General features: G+C 51.7%; 1 protein-coding gene across 9 annotated transcripts in view; it reads left to right on the top strand.

Moving 5' to 3' along the window:
* RUSC2 (RUN and SH3 domain containing 2) overlaps positions 1 to 12,668 on the top strand; it is a 53,636-nt gene extending 40,968 nt beyond the window's left edge. For 8 of the 9 annotated variants that reach the window (XM_042862298.1, XM_042862290.1, XM_042862296.1 and 5 more), the window contains 10 exons: positions 42 to 821; positions 1,318 to 1,518; positions 2,668 to 2,811; positions 3,805 to 3,881; positions 6,446 to 6,620; positions 6,981 to 7,086; positions 8,131 to 8,177; positions 9,696 to 10,668; positions 10,964 to 11,134; positions 11,310 to 12,668. In XM_042862298.1, coding sequence (XP_042718232.1) covers positions 42 to 821; positions 1,318 to 1,518; positions 2,668 to 2,811; positions 3,805 to 3,881; positions 6,446 to 6,620; positions 6,981 to 7,086; positions 8,131 to 8,177; positions 9,696 to 10,668; positions 10,964 to 11,134; positions 11,310 to 11,490 — 2,855 coding nt within the window. In that variant the 3' untranslated portion in view covers positions 11,491 to 12,668. The remainder of the gene's footprint in view (positions 1 to 41; positions 822 to 1,317; positions 1,519 to 2,667; positions 2,812 to 3,804; positions 3,882 to 6,445; positions 6,621 to 6,980; positions 7,087 to 8,130; positions 8,178 to 9,695; positions 10,669 to 10,963; positions 11,135 to 11,309) is intronic. The other variant, XM_042862299.1, reaches the window with a different exon arrangement.
* Positions 12,669 to 15,805: the final 3,137 nt, after the last annotated feature.

Genomic DNA, 15,805 nt, shown 5'->3' with positions numbered 1-15,805 from the left:
TTGCCTGCCCTCACATACTGTCCCCTTTTTTCTCCCTAAAGGTGGAGGCACAGACAGCAAGCCTGTGGTACGCTACAGCAAGGACCAGCGTCCCACAACACTGCCCATCCAGCCTTTCGTTTTCCAGCACCATTTCAGCAAGCCACCCAAGGCCCGTGCTCTGCACAGCCATTTTGCTTCCAGTCTTTCCCAACTTTACAGCTTATCCAGCAACCGACCTGCAAGCCAGCAGATCTCCAGTTCCCAGAACTCTGCCGCCCTGGCAGAGCAGTCGGCAGTGGCTGGGGGCCAAGCCCATGGCATGCTCCTGACCCAGCGTTCAGCAGATGGAGCTGCCTCTCTTAATGATGGCTGCATCAAGAAGACCGCCCCAGAGACAACGCGGCCATCCCCTCTGGGCAGTTACTCTCCTGTGCGATGCAACGTGCCTTTCTTTCAGAGCGTGGACTCCTCTTCCTCACCCACCACTGAGCGAGCTGGAGAAAGCCAGCCTCCCAGGAGCAGGTCCTGCCCCATCTCTGCCAACCTGCTTCCCACCAGGTCTTCCCCTGCTGTCAGTGCCATGCAGCCCACTCAAGTCACCAAAGTTGATGCCCCGAGGCAAAATGAGAACCCCAGGCCTGTTCCCAAGAAAGAGGCACCTCTGGAGCCAAGCCCACCGTTCTCTGAGTACCGACTCCACGGCAGGTCCCTGCTGCCCCTTTCTCTGAGTAGCGTGCCGATGAGCCGAGTGGGAGCCCAGGCGGATCCTCGCTGGAGGCATGGCAGTGAGACCAGCAGCTCTGGTCCGCTGAGCAGCATGGGAGGACGGCCCCTCAATGGTAGGTACCCATCCACTGGTGTGTGCTGGTGGAGAACATCTCCAGTTCCCTGATGATGGATGCTCACCGTAACGCTGTCCTTCCTACAGCCGCAACCTGGGCCAAAATTGAGTCTGAGTGCTCTAGCACCCAATAGCTCCCCTCATCACTCTGCCTGTGTGCTGATAGTGTGTTCCTTCAGTCCTGCTTCCTACACAGTGTTTCCAGAGGGGGACACTGATCCTCACATTCCCCATGCCAGGTGCTGGCACCCTGAATCTGCCCTCCCTGTGCCTACAGCCACCGGGTTACTCAGGCTCCTGCCCTACTGTGCCTGGCTATGGCCACCACCTTCCTCTGTATATATGTGCTAATGTCCTGAAATGCCACTGGACTTCAACTAACTTGCTGTCTCTCTATTTTTCTTCCTTGTCGTCCTTCTCCCTCTGTTTGCCCTCCACGTCCTCCTGTCTGCTCATGTCCTTCCACCTGGTGCACGCTGCCTGCGGCATTGTAGCGAACCACCTCTCCCCTCAAGCACTGAAGTGGCGAGAGTACAGGCGGAGGAATCCCCTGGGCTTGGACCGTGTTTCAGGGCTGCCCAGCTTAGCCAGCAGCCTAGACAGGAGGCAGCAAGAGCCCCGGCTGAACCGAGGGAATCCCATCTTTGAGTTTCCTGGCACTCTCAACACCAGCCATTTCCACTGCAAGCTGAATGGTGCGCACCGCGCTTCTGCTGTTGGGTCTGGGGGTGACTTCAGGGCTCAGGTTCTGTGTCCCAGCTGTGCCAGACCTCATCACCAGTCTGCATGCTGTGAGAAGTAGTGTCGATGCTTCTACTGGCAGTAGGGCAGTAGTGTACAAGAGGAAGGTGAAAATTGCTTACTGGTGGGTACAAATCCTGGAGCCTCTCTTCTTCTCCATGAGCTGAGAGCAGTTAGGTCTGGCTCTGGGCTGGACTGAAGGGACAGCTCAAACCTCAGCAAGTGTTCCAGGGCTGTTTCCAGCTTATAGTTCATGTCTCACAATCCATGTGGTGGCCCTTGAAGATTTTGTGTCTGTGTGCTGCAGTGTCTGCTCATCTGCACCAGCCACATCAGCATGCTAGATACTGGGCTGTAGCTCTCATGGGGCAGCTTGTCCATGCTTTGCCATTAAGGTCTTCCCTGTTCTCCAAAAACAGTGCAAGAAGGACAGAGGGGAGTGAGCTGCTTTTGGTTGAAGCTTTGAGAGTCTTCAGGAGAAGCAGTAGGGTATGTGAGAGAGAGTATTCTCATGGTCAGCTCCAAAGCTCTTCACCTCCCTCTGCCAACCCAAGCAGCTTCTCCACCCCTCTTTTGTGGGAGAATGCCTGACGTGGACCTGAGGAAGCAGTCTGTAGGAAAATAAAGCATTATGAAAGAGCACTCATAGAAGTCTCCCCTTGAAAACAGAGTCCCTCCCAGGGGTTAAGCAGAAGGCACGATGTTTATTGCCTGTGAATGCCTGTGTCCCACGTAGGGATTCTCTGTGTGCTCCTTCTGATCAGCTTACATTCCTGCTGCAGCTACCTGCACTGCAGCCCTGGCAGAGCATGGTACAATGAGATTTTCTTCAGCACGTCCCTCAGCATCTTCCAGTGCCTGCAGATTCCCAGCCAAGCTGGAGCTACATGCTGGGTCATTTATGGAGTTCAGCTGTGGGGCTGAACATGCATACTGTTTCTGGGGGGAGTAGCAAACCAGTAGCCTTGCTGGTCTGGTCTTAGTCAGACAGGTGGGAAGACTCCTGGTGCAGCTTGCTTCTAGGAAAAGCAAACTATATGGGAGAGGCTTTGGTATAAGGGCTTGAATTTAACTCTTTTTTCCCCCCTGTTTTGACCATGCAGGACAGTCTATGAGGCAACTCCAACTTACCTACACCGACTTCTTCCCTGACTACTTCTCACTAGCTGAGAAACCCCCTGCTGAGTTCTGTCTCTCCCCAGATGGCAACACGGAGTCCATCTCTATTGACTTGCTGCAGAAGAAGGGTAAGTCCATGTGTCTCTTGGGGCATTGGAGAATGGAATGTAGCACAGCATAAGGTGAACAGTGCTTCTCTCTGTCTCTGTAGGCATAATGATTTCTTTCCTGCCCTCTTCTGCTGTAGAATCATAACTAGATGTTCCTCTGAACAGCCAGCACATGTTCATTTTCCTTGCACCACATTATATGCTAAAAATGCATACCATCTACTTGTACCAGGAAGTAAGACGAGAAGAAACCACAAGAAAGTAAAGAGAGCAGGCTGGCAGAGGAGCATGAACCTATGGCACAGCATGCTGCCGTCCCATTTCAGTATACAAGCGTAAACTGTGGATCTGTGTGGTGTTGCAGAGGGGCTAGCCTGAGTTTTAGTCATTTAGGTCTTTTGGGGCTGTATGGTGAATATAGTGTATATAACAGAGTGGGCAAAAGGATGTCAAAGCAGGCCAAGATGTCACTGTGATGACTGCTGACAGCTGCTTCTGTGTCCTGTCAGAGACGAGGGATGTGCAGAAAGGCTCCTATACCTTTATCAGTTATGTGTTGGTGACTGCTACATGGCAGCTTCTCCCCTGTCCCGCTACTGTTCTTGCATCATGCTGATGCAGATGTCAGATTATCCACTACTGCCTTGTTAGTGATCATTACATAGCTGCTAAATATGTTGATTCTGCCCCGTCTTTGCCTCAGAGCCTGTCCCTGGTCCCTCAAGAGGTGGTGTGTGGAGGTGATGTTTCCACGTACTGTGGGAATATCGACAGGGTGTCTTGTCCTTCAGCTTCTTCTAAAGATTGTTCAACTGTCAGGCTGATACATGAGTGTTGGAGCCAGCACAGATATATTTGCTGAGGATTCAGGAGGGGTTCTGCATGTTTTTGGCAGAGGAGGAACCTGTGCTGACATGGCCTGGAAAGGCTGTATCTAATGCCCGATTTCTTTGTCAAGTGTTTGGTCTGGATCTGTCCTAGAAGCAGCTCTGACTCTGCATTTGCCTCTAGGTCTGGTGAAGGCAATCAACACTGCTGTTGACCTGATTGTGGCTCACTTTGGAACCAGCAGGGATCCAGGTGTGAAGGTAAGTCTTGTTTTTCTTATGCTTTTTTACCATCATAAGTGACAGGGAGAGGGTGGAAAAAGGCTGTTTCTTCATTCTCTTGCAGTTCAAACATTAAGGCGTATCAGATAAAGCTAGTAGGAACAACAAAACAAAAGCAGTTGGTAGCGCATCATGCAGCAGACAGTAAATGTGCAACAGTTCTTGCTCCGTGATGTCAAGGATGCTAATGCTACACGTGTTTAAGGAAAGATTGGAAAAATGAAGGGAAGGGAAATTTGCTGATGTCTACTAAACACACAGGAATCATGTCTGCCTTAGGTAGTTCCTGAGTTGTAATTAGCTGTAGGCAAGGAAAGCATTAGCATTACTCTTCTGAGAGTGTCTCTTGTTGTGGTTCAACCCAGCAGGCAGCTAAGTACCACACAGTTGTTCACTCACTCCCCTCTCCCATTGGGATGAGAGAGAACTGGGGGGAAAAAAATGAAAAAAACCCACAAAGTAGAACTTATGGGTTGTGATAAAATATAACCACTGCTGTTTACCAAGGCAGAAAAGGAAGAGAAATGGAAAATAATAGCATTAATTGAAATTATGTGTACATTTACAAAACAGGTGATGCACAATGCAACTGCTTGTCACCTCCTGACCAGTGCCTACCTGGTTCCTGAACAACAGCTGTCAATCCCCTTCAGTTTTGAAATTTATTTGCATGATGTCATGTAGTATGAAATATCCCTTTAGCCAGTTTAGGTCAGCTGTCCTGGTTCTGTCTCCTCACAGTTCCCTCCTCAGCCCCTCTGCTGGCAGGACTGTACAAGAAGCTGAAACATCCTTAGCTCTGTGCAGCACTGCTCAGCAACAACCAGAACATCAGTGTGTTATCAACACTGATTTTCTCCCAAAGCCAAAATACAGCATCATACCAGATGCATAGAAGAAAAAAAACCCAAAACTCTGTCACAGCTGAAATCAGGACACTTATGTACTTACTTACGGTCCTTAAGGAGAGAGAATACCAAGCTATCTGGACTTATGGTATGATGAAGTACCCCAGCTCTTTCTTCTCATACAGTGGAGAGTTATGTCTCCCTACTCCATCCATCCTCTGATTCTGTTCTGACATCTATAGCAGAGCATAACGCAGTGTCTCCAGTCCCTTGATGTATGACAGGGCTTCATAATAATAAAAAAATGCATCAGTCATTTGCTCACCTAGGGCAGATGATCTTTACCTAAGGCCATTACCACAAACCCACTAACATCAGAGTGTATCTAGGTTGCCCATGGGACTGTCTTTGTTTGTGTCTCTCTCACCTCCCATTTCTGGAATAACACGGGCAGAATGAAGTTGCTTGTTTGTCCCAGAAATGTTTTCTGTCCTGTGATACTCGTCATTGTTTGTGCTGCCTCCTCTCAAAGCTGAATAGTCTCCTCCAGTTGCAGGGACTCTGGGGCAGCAGTGTGACTGTTTGGAGATGACAGCTGCCCAGGAGTGCCATCCCCAAGGAGAAACCTCACTAGAACAGGTTCCAAGCTCATTCAGTCTAATGACAGAGCCCAGGGTAGTTTGCCCCTCATTACAACGTTGCTGATGCAGAGATTGCTGTGAAGTGTAACTGGAGCTGGTTATATTTCCAGTTTTTGAAAACTTCACGGTGTTTTTCCTGTACTTGCTGTGTTGTTTTGGGGAATAGTGGCAATATTCACCCATTACTTTACCTGCTGTGGTTTTGATCTGAGTTTTCCATCAGTGTGCCAAAGGCCGAGCATTCACCTGTCAAAAGGCAGCACACATCCCTGATGCTCTGATGCTCAGTGGATCTGGCAGGATTATTCCTGACGAAGAAGTTCAGTTTGAGTTCAGGACCTTTGTGGACCCATGCCAACTGGGCAGTGTAATTCCAGCTCAGCTGGTAAAATCTGTGCCCTGAGCAAACTGCCTGGGACTACCAGTATGTGCAAAGTCCAGGGCTGACGTCTTTGGCTTGACCTTTGGCAGCTAAAGGATTGCATGCAGCAGAATATATCCCCATTCTGCTGAGGCTTGGCTTTTAAATGCTTCTTCACCTCATCTTGGGCTCTGTCAAGCTCTTTTGCCCTCGCTCTATTTATAGTAATCCTCGGGAATTATAGCTCAGCTTGTCACTGTTAAGTGTTCCTTAACCCCTCAGTGCTGGAAGTTTGCTACTTCCTACTTCTAAAATAGCAACATGAAAATCTTCTGTGGCAGCAGAAAAATCCCCATGTCTTTCCTTCCTCCAGCTGTAGCCTTGTTAGACCCGTGGGGAGAACTAGGCATCCCATCTAACAGGAACATCCTCTTTCCAAGTGAGATATTCTTTTCCCAAGCTGTTGCCTCATCTCAGCCTGGGGTAGACCTTGCAGAGAGTAAACCAGAACTGGTGCCTGAGGCAGCAGGGGTGAAGGGAAAGCTCCTGTTCAAGGAGCTGCTGAACTTCTTCGTGGCCTGGATATTGCCTCCTGGGTGTCTGTAATAGGCAGGTGGGTGTGTGGACTGTTTGCATATGTTTTAGCATGCAGAGCAATTACCAACCCTCTCCATATTGTCTCTTCTTCCTTAGGCTAAACTTGGGAACAGTTCTGTGAGCCCCAACGTGGGGCATCTCATACTGAAATACCTGTGCCCAGCTGTCCGGGACATCCTGAGTGATGGGCTCAAGGCCTACGTCCTGGACATGATCATTGGCCAGAGGAGGAACATACCCTGGAGCGTGGTGGAAGCATCCACCCAACTAGGTAAAAAAAAAAAAACCAACAGACAAAACAAAAAAGAATTTCCTTTCTGAGGAAAGGAGGTTGAGTTTCCAGGTTGTTTCTGTACCTTCATCTTTAGCCCTGCACAGCTACAGATATAAGGCAGAGCTAACCAATGTGTAAGAAAATGTGCACACACTCCTTGTTGCTCTCAAGTATGCTCTCAGGTGTCAGTCTGCACCTTGAATTTTCTCCTGTGCAGAGCTGGGATGTTGGAATGGAGTGAACTTATCCTGATGACTGGTGGAGGGCTGTCAGTCTTGGCCTGAGTGCTGCACCTCATGATGCTATTTTGGCTTTGTTGAGCACAACAAATCCTAATGTTTCACTTTTTTACCATAGGCCCCTCTACCAAGTTGCTGCACAGCCTCTATAGCAAGATCAGCCAGTACACGGAGCTCACCAACCACACCATGCGGTTCAATGCGTTCATCTTCGGCCTCCTCAAGTAAGCTTACTTCTGGGCTGACTGCATGGCACTGACCAGGGCTGGCAGCAGGTGCTGCTCTGTGTCTGCAAGCAGGCAGAGTTGCCAATTAAAAGATTTAGGAAACCTGGGAAGCAGCTCTCCAAGGTAGATTAGAGAAGTTAGAAGCTGTGAGCCTCAGGGAGCTCCAAAGAGATTAAAACTTATCCTAAGCAGGCCAAGGCTGAGATGGGCTGGCTGCAGCCCACTGAATAACGTTGTCAGTTTGTTCTGGCCCTAGAAGGTTAGGTGCAAAGAGTCTGTCAGGCTTCACATAAGGATAAACATAACATATGCATAAATTGATCCTGAAAATCCCTGTTGTGTCACTGCTTCCTGGGGTTGCAGTGAATCCCAGTGCATGACTCTCTGAAAGCCCTGGTACAGGACTCAAGTCTGATCCTTCTAGGCTGGATGAGAAGTGTAATATAACAGTCAGTTTTAAACACAAAAAGTCAGTGGAGTTCTGTCTCTGTGCCTATGACATGGGAAGCCCTGTCAGGATAGTATTTCCTCGCTTGTCTGCAGTGATAAGAAAGACCTTTGACACTGGCAGCAGAGTCCCTAACATCTCCAAACGTTGGCAGGACCCTAAGAGCAAGCTTTGCCCTGCTCACCCCACCCAGGCTTGCCCAGCTCTCTTGGTGCAGGTCACCAGCATATTTTGGTTCAGGCTTAATGCAATGATCTTGTATTTGTATTGGTTTGTCCCTTCCATATGAACATTTCTCGTAAAACTTAACTCTGCCAAAGGCACAGGAGCAAAGTGGTGTGGAAATTTGCTGGAAGCCTGGCTGATAGGTATTACAGTTGCACAGAGTCTCATTGCAGAGCAGATAGGATGTTGACAGGCTGGGTGGTCAGTGTGCGCTGATGGAAGCGAGTCATTTCTGTAGATCTTAATGTTCCCAGGCTATGCTGTGTAAATGCCATTTTCCAGCCACGCTTCTAGAACAGCAAGGATGAAGGGGATGAGTTGACTTACGCTTTTTTTTCTTCCTACCTGACTGTGTGTTATTCCTACAGTATCCGGTCACTGGAGTTCTGGTTCAACCACCTCTATAATCATGAAGGTAAGAGGCTGTGCACTGCAGGAAGGACTAAATTCTGCACATCATGCAGCAGAGATCTAAGCTCTGTGTCGTGTTTGTCTCCTGCTGGTTTCTCAGCCCGTGCTGCTTCCTCTTGATCTGAACTGAAGGATTATACTGTATGCAGTCTTGGTATTGCTGGAGGGCTGCATAGCTAAAGGGAGGAAGGTGGATGCCAAAGCTCCATGCAGCTTCCTCCACCTGAGCTGTGGAGAATCTGGTAACTGTGTCCTTCCCTGATGCAGCTGGTACACAGGGCTATTACCTACAATACAGATCGCTCACTCTACTCTCAAGATCAGTCTAGACCTACCAAGTGCCTGTCCCCTGCCCAGTGCCTGGGAGCACTGAGGAGGGATGGAGCTGCAAGCACTTACCTGAAACCCTTCAAGCATGGGAAATAGAAAGGAAAACCTTCTGCCAAACAAAAAGCAGTTTTTCCTTGATGTATCCATTGTCTGGGAGATGTTTTCATTTTGGGTTTTGTTGTTTTTTTTTCCAACCAGAAGTGTTTCTGAAGTGTGTAGATAACCCACCTGCCTGAAGCTTAGAAGCAGCATAAGTGCTAAATGCACAGGGAGGCAGAAACCCTTGACATGCTGAGTTACCTGAGAGTGCTTCTGGCTCAGTGCATGCTCAGCCCAGGCATTAACTGCAGTCCAGTATTTTCTGTCAGGTTTGGGGGCTGACAGCAGACGTTGTTCAGATCTGTGTGTAGTTATTGCTTCTCTTTGGATCAGTACTTTTTGTACTGATCAGTGTAACAAGAGAAAGTGCTCTGATTTTCTGGAGTGGAATACTGCCCTTGCAAATCTGGGTTAGTCTGGTGCAAGCCACATTAAAAGCTGAAGTGTGAGGTAGGGCTGCTAGGTTGCTGAAGGCTAGGTGTGCAGATAAGCTACAAATCTTGACTTCAGTGCACACTTGTCGTCTTTCTGCAAACAAATGTTTCTTGCTGCACACAAATCCTGTGCCAAACTGTCTCTGGGAATGATGGTTCACAATAAAGCTAGTGGCACAGCAGTGTGGAAGCAGCTAAAAGAAGTGTAGGGTGATAGCTGCAAATATAAATACCAGTCCATTTTCTGTTAGGATCCACAGCTGAGCACTGCTGGATCCCTGGAAGGGCTGCATTCTGCTGTCGCGAGCACCTCTGTCATATACCAGTGTCATATAGGACACTGGTACTGGCCCACATCTTCAGTTTCTCTTTCATATCCAGGAGGTGGGAGAAGGCAATCTTAGTGTGCCGACTCTCTTTGGTGCTTTTTGTTTGCACCCTATCTTAGCATGATTGTTGCAGTGTGTCACCTGGCAGGCAGACACTGGCTGCAGGAAGCAGGATCTTAACCGGTTTGCTCCCTGACCCAGTACCGAGTCTCACACTGCAGGCATGGATGAGATCAGAAACCAGCACTCAGCTCTTTTGCTCGGTAGCTTCTTGGTGGCTTGGCAAAGTCTCAAGGGCCTCTCATCTAATCAGTGTCTCTTGCCCCACAGATATCATCCTGGCGCACTATCAACCAGTGGGCTTCTTATGCCTGTCTCATAATGTGTGCCAGCCTCTTTTTGAGGAGCTCCTGCTCCTGCTGCAGCCTCTCTCACTGCTGCCCTTCAACCTGGACCTCCTTTTTGAGCACCACCTGATGCAGATGGGCAAAGAGCAGCAGCAGCAAAAGGAGCTGCTGCGCGTGAAGCAGGACCTGCTGCTTTCCGCACACTCCACCCTGCAGCTGATGAGGACACGGGGCAGCAGCGAGGATCCTGATGGCTGCAGCACTGCCCCTGAAGCATGCAAAGTGGGTGGCAGAGACGGCGGCATGTCACCAGGCCACAGCCCTGAGCGAGCTGCAAGTGAGAGGGTCAAGGGAGTGGGGGCCTCCTGCGGAGATGGGGACAGAGAGGAAGAACGAAGGAAGGTGCGAGAGAGCATGTGGGAAGGGAAGAAGGACAAGCAGGCGGGCTGGTGGTACCAGCTCATGCAGAGCTCTCAGATTTACATTGAAGGCTCAACTGAAGGCTCGAAGTTCATCCGTTACGAGAAGAAGAAGGCTTTGAGTGGCGTGCCCGGTTCAGCTGAGTCCCACGAGACACCACCCCCGCGAGAAGGGGTAGTGGAGGGAGCAGAAGCCTGCCACATTGCTGAGGGCAGCTTGGAGGAGAAGCCTAAGGCTGCCAGAAGGCCGAGCCCTGAAACTGTGGAAGAGTCAGTGGAGAAGCCCCAGCACGTGCCAGGTGGTGAAGAGGTTAAGGAGCGGAGCTGGGCCTTCTGGATGGGCAGTCCCCCAGACTCAGTGGTTACAGAGCTGAAGCGCAGCAAGGAGAAGGAGATGGGGACTCAGCTAAAAGTGGGAGCAGCGGCAGCCCCCCAAGAAGAGAGCAGTGCCAGCGCATCAGAGGGCAGCCAGCCCATCAAGTGGGGACACTTGTTTGGGTCCAGGAAGGTGCAGAAAGAGCCCAGGCAACCTAACAGGTAGGAATACACATGGCTTGGGACTGGAGGGGCTGGTTAAGCTGGAGCTGCAGCAGTGTGGTTGGGAGTCAGGCAAATAGCCTACTGCTGGGCTACACCGTGGTGACACATCAAAGGTAGTGTGTGTTAATAGAGAGATATGTAACACCTGGTGTGTCCAGAGGTTGCTGGATCTCCTGGAATGGAAAAAGCCTGGGGACTGCAGTGTATGCTGTGTGTCCAGATCCCTGAGGCATGACGTTACCATGAGACACTGGCTTCTTCACCACAGCCTGCTTCTGTCTCATCCTTGCAGGTTGCCCTCTGGTTGGCTGAGCCTGGACAAGTCTGTGTTCCAGCTGGTGGCCCAGGTCGGAGCAAGCATGTGGCGAGAAACAGCCCCTGAGCCAGAACCCACCCAGCCAGAGCCTCCTGAAGTGTCGCCTGCACCACAGCCAGCCCGGGGACTGTGTGCCAATCCTCCCTGGTGAGTGGTGGCATGTGACTGGGGCTGTAATGGGAGGAAGTTGTCATAGGTCTGCCTGCTGCTGCAGAGGGGAGGGAGGCGGAGGTTTATTTCTGACCCCACTGTGGTCCCTGGACTCCAGTGGGGTGAGCATGCTGTGAAGATCTCACCCTTTCTCCCTTCCTCTTGCACACAGTGAGGTGAAAGCTCTTTGCCATCACATTGCCACCGAGGAAGGACAGCTGAGCTTCAACAAAGGGGATATCCTGCAGGTCATCTCCAAGGTGGATGGTGACTGGCTGCAGTGCAGTCTCGGCTCCGAGAAGGGACTCGTGCCCATCATGTACGTGACCCACCCGGAGGACGAGGACTATTGACATGGCTAAGAGGCCAAGCACAGTATCATGGGCTGCTGAGGCTCCTCTGGGGATGCCCAGAGAAGCAAACACAGCTTCTTGCTAGTTTCTTACCTTTCTTGCCATTACAGAATACAGTAACCGTAGGTGGTTCCTTCTTGCTCCTCCTTGTGCAGCTGCCAAAGGCCAAACTGGCCCGTGGAGCCTTCTGCAAGCTGTACCTCGTATTGCCAGGCATTGCCGTGCATGCAGCCACACCAGGGACCATTAGAGTCCCCTCCACCCCATGCCATCTCCAGCACCAATAGGTGGTGGGTTTGTATGTAGCAGGAATCGAAACAATCCCTGCCAGAGAAGTACTGGCTCAGTTTCACACTGCAGGGTGCAGGAGAATGGCCCCTCCCAGGGGTGGCCGTGCAGCCTCCAGCACCCCAGTGTTATCGGGGTTGGAGCACCGTGCACTGCCAATGCTGCCCGGCCTCGGCCTGGGAGGGAAGGGGTGTGTGTGTGTGTGCAGAGCGAGGGTGCGTGGGGTTGTGAGGAAGGCACGTGGATGTTCGGTGTGATGTAGGTCCAGGTGAGGTAGTGCCACCCTGTGCAGAGATAGGTGATGTGGGGATGTGCCTTCCGTGCTGAGCAGGTCGCCTCAGATGCCCTGGGGTGCTCAGCGGAGGGAAGGTGGGAGGGGAGGGAAGGGGGGTGAGGGCAGGGTCCCTGACAGGGCTAGGGATGGGATGCTTTTGGGGTTTGGGGGCCACGCTCCCACCAGGAACGGCGGGGGAGATGGGGATAGGAAATGCTCCCCGTGGTGTGAGTCTGGGGGACAAGTGTTGCGTGTGAACACAAGGGGCTGCTGAGAGTCCAGGGCTCCTCAGCAGAGGCAATGTCAGTCAGTCCCTGCCTTGCCATGCTCTTGGGGTGGTGTGGGGATCCTCACCTGCCACTGGGTGGGTGACAGTGTTAGCGAAAGTCCGTGCCAGTATTTGGTGCCTTGGCCAGGCGGATGCTGCTCATGGTGTCTTGCCTGGGCTGGCTTCCCCATGGCGAGGGGCCCTGGTCTTGCAAGGTTACCTCCTGCTTGTACATCGCTTAGCGGACGTTGCACCATATTTAATTTGTATTTCCCTATTAGAACGAGGTGTCTCGCCTTTATTTATTTCTTTATTTATGATGCATATTAATTAAAAGGTGCTGATTGAGCTCCCTTGTTTTGCAGCGTTGTCATTTCACCCTGTTTTCAAGAAGGGAATGAGGGGTACCTGTGCTTTGTCCTGTCTCCAGCCACAGCCAGCACCTGACCTTCGGAGTGAGATAGATTCTCCCCTAGGAGATAGGTCACTGCCCGAGGCTGGCATGCCTTCCTTCTCCTACCTACAGAATCATAGAATCATAGAATCACCAAGGTTGGAAAAGACCTAAAAGACCATCCAGTCCAGCCGTTCACCCATTCCCAATAGCTCCCACTAAACCATGTCCCTCAACACAGCATCCAGTCTTTCCTTGAACACCTCCAGGGTCGGTGACTCCACCACCTCCCTGGGCAGTCCATTCCAGTGCTGACCACCCTTTCTGAAAAGTAATACTTTATACCCAAGGATGGTGATGCAGCTGGATGTCCCCCTAGCCAGCACGCAGCCCAGGGGAGTCCTTATCCTGGCAGCGCGAGTGATTCAGCTGTGGCTGGTAGGTGCTTCAGCCGTAGGGCTGTGGAAGAGCTGGGACTTCTGCTCCTCATGTGGCTTCCTTGTGCTCAACGTGCATCGTGGGCAGAGAGCATCATAGCTATAAGAGCAAAGAGAGGGTAGATGATAGCTTCCCTCACGCAGGTTGGGGCCAGCAGTGCTGGGAACTGGGATGTCCCCATGGCTGTGATGCCCTGTGCTGGCCTGCTCCCTTGTATGGCCATGGCTGGGCAGAGTTATAATGGATTCCCCATGCACAGCATCCTGAGAGCTGAAGCTCATTCCCAGCCCAACACCCTGGGGTCTGGAGTTTGTGCAGGAAGGAAAGCAGCAGCAGAGTCCTGTGGGGGTGGGGAGGGGTGGATGGGCTGAGAAGGCCTCCTGCTGGTGGGTCAGCCTGGACAGGGAGACATGCACAAAGGCACTGACCCAATAGCGACTGTGTCCTCCACAGCCAGTGCTTATCCCAGGAAGGAATCATGGTCTGTGGTCATCAGGATGCAGCTTATCTGTGGGGCAGAGGCTGCGGCCACGGCTGGGTCCCTGCTGCTGGGAACAATGCAGCAGCTCCCTGGGGTGGCTGCAGGATCCTGGGAAGAGAGGAGGCACCCGATCCCAGCACCCTGTGGGCTGGAATGCTCACAGGGCAGGGTGGGCAGTCCCAGAGCTGAGCACACGGCTGCCACGTGGCTGACTTTCATCTGGCCCTTCACAGACTGCCTCGATGTCCCCATCAGTACAACAAGCCCCAGGAGGTTTCTTCTGTGGTAGCATGGCCCATGGGAGGCTGCCACAGCTCAGCACTGCTTCCCCTTTCAACCACGTTTGAGGGGACGTGTTCACTGCAGGGCAGAGCTGTGAGCATCCTGAAGTCCCCACACGCATGTCCACGAGGGCTGGGACTCCTTGAGAGCACCCTGCAGGGAAGCCTGGGAGGAATATGGGGAGCTGAGCTCTGGTCTCCACTGAGAGCTGCCCAGCAGTGAGCTCTGTACCCCTGACCCTGCATCATCTCAGTGTTTGAACAGTCCAGTGGCTTCTTGCTCAGCTTCAGAAAGGGGAAATGCATGCAGTGAGGAAACTCGGGCAAGATCTCCCTAAAGGAAGCAGTGTGATCACAAGATGCCCAGCAGCCTACAAAGATGTAGGGCAGCCTTTCTGAGTTCCTGGTAGCAAAACGCAGAGGGGAGCCAGCAAGACAGCCAGGGCCAGAAGCTGTTCAAAACAGAGGGTGATCTTCTAAGAGCAAAAGTCACTGCCAGGTGGCACAAAATAGCATCGAGCAGATAGGATGTCAAAGCTCAGTAAGATAACAGAGCAAGGACCCTGCAGGAGCAGCCAGCAATCCTTTAGCAGACACTCTGAGAGCTGTAAATCTGCCCCCCCAAAAAAGTCTGTAGTGTTACTGGGAACTCAGAGCATGAAGAACGGGGAGGAGACATCATCCTCAATGAAAAGCGAAGGGGCGCTATGGGTTGACCTCACAGTGGAGGGCTCTGGTGCCAAGCTGCAGGTGCTGAGATACATTCAGTCCCCATGTCACCTCCAGTGCATGGGGTGGCACCTGGGGCTGGTATCATGGCAGGATGTAGTCCTTGGCATGGGTAGGGGATTTGCCAGCCCAACAAAGCAGGGTCACTTGTGTCCCAGGTGCTGAAATCAGTCCACACACTGCCTTGGCATCATGTGCTTTGCCTTGTGTGTCCATAACACGCAGCTGCAGCCCATGGCTGTGGGAGGAAGGGAAGCAGAGCACAGTTGTGCTCAAGTTCAGAATTTTCCCAATGTGTAGCAAGGAGAAGTGTTGTGATGAGAGGGTGAACGAGAAAGTAGAGGACTTCCTGATAGCGTGAGCCATGTTTCCAGGTTTCAGATGGGGCAATGAAGGGCTTTTGGAGAAGCTGAGCTGTTAGCACGACAATGGGCTGATGAATCGTGCTGGGAGCAACATGAGGATGTAGTTTTTGGGGGACCTCTCTGATATGTGGAATTTCCCTCGTTATTTTCCAATGATTCCCCAAATGAGGAACTTATGCTAACTGATGCCCATCTGCTTTTACATCTCTAAGCTGAAAATGCCCAGAGCACCAGCAGGCAGGTAGGGGTAAAGGCTGAGCTGCTGCCAGAGGTGGAACGGCCATTCTTCAGGATTGTTTAGAGGACTGCACACTGCTGGGAAACAGCAGACATGATCTCGGAGCCTGGATCAGTCTGCTTTGTGCCCCTGGGGCTGTCACCTGTTGTCAGCCCACACTCCAGCACCCAGACAGTGGCTCAGCTCTCCAGCCCGCGGGATCAGAGCCAGCTCACTGCTCAACCCGGGTCCTTTTTCCTCAATTTCTCCCAGGCTGAGATACACTGATGAGGGGAGTTCTGTCCTGATGCAGTCTCCACATGGCTTCAATGCTAGAATGGAATCCAGGAACCAGCACTGTTCACAATGTCCTCCTGCATGCCCAGGTTCTGTGAGAGCAGCTGCTCCCACCACAGCACCTAAAATCTGTTCTCAGGGAGCAATAAGGTTGCAAAAGGGGCATGCAGCCTGCCCAGAAAGCAGTTCTGGCACTGGCGGAGCTTCCTTCTATGATGAGGAAGCTTCTTGCACCGCAAGCAACTGCTCTGCCCAGCTGTTTCCTTCCAGTGCATGCACATCG

Source organism: Lagopus leucura, unplaced genomic scaffold (assembly GCF_019238085.1).
Source record: "Lagopus leucura isolate 7727_CA_CO unplaced genomic scaffold, USGS_WTPT01 Super-Scaffold_650, whole genome shotgun sequence".
In the NCBI taxonomy this organism is placed as follows: domain Eukaryota; kingdom Metazoa; phylum Chordata; class Aves; order Galliformes; family Phasianidae; genus Lagopus; species Lagopus leucura.
This window is presented reverse-complemented; position numbering and strand designations above follow the sequence as displayed.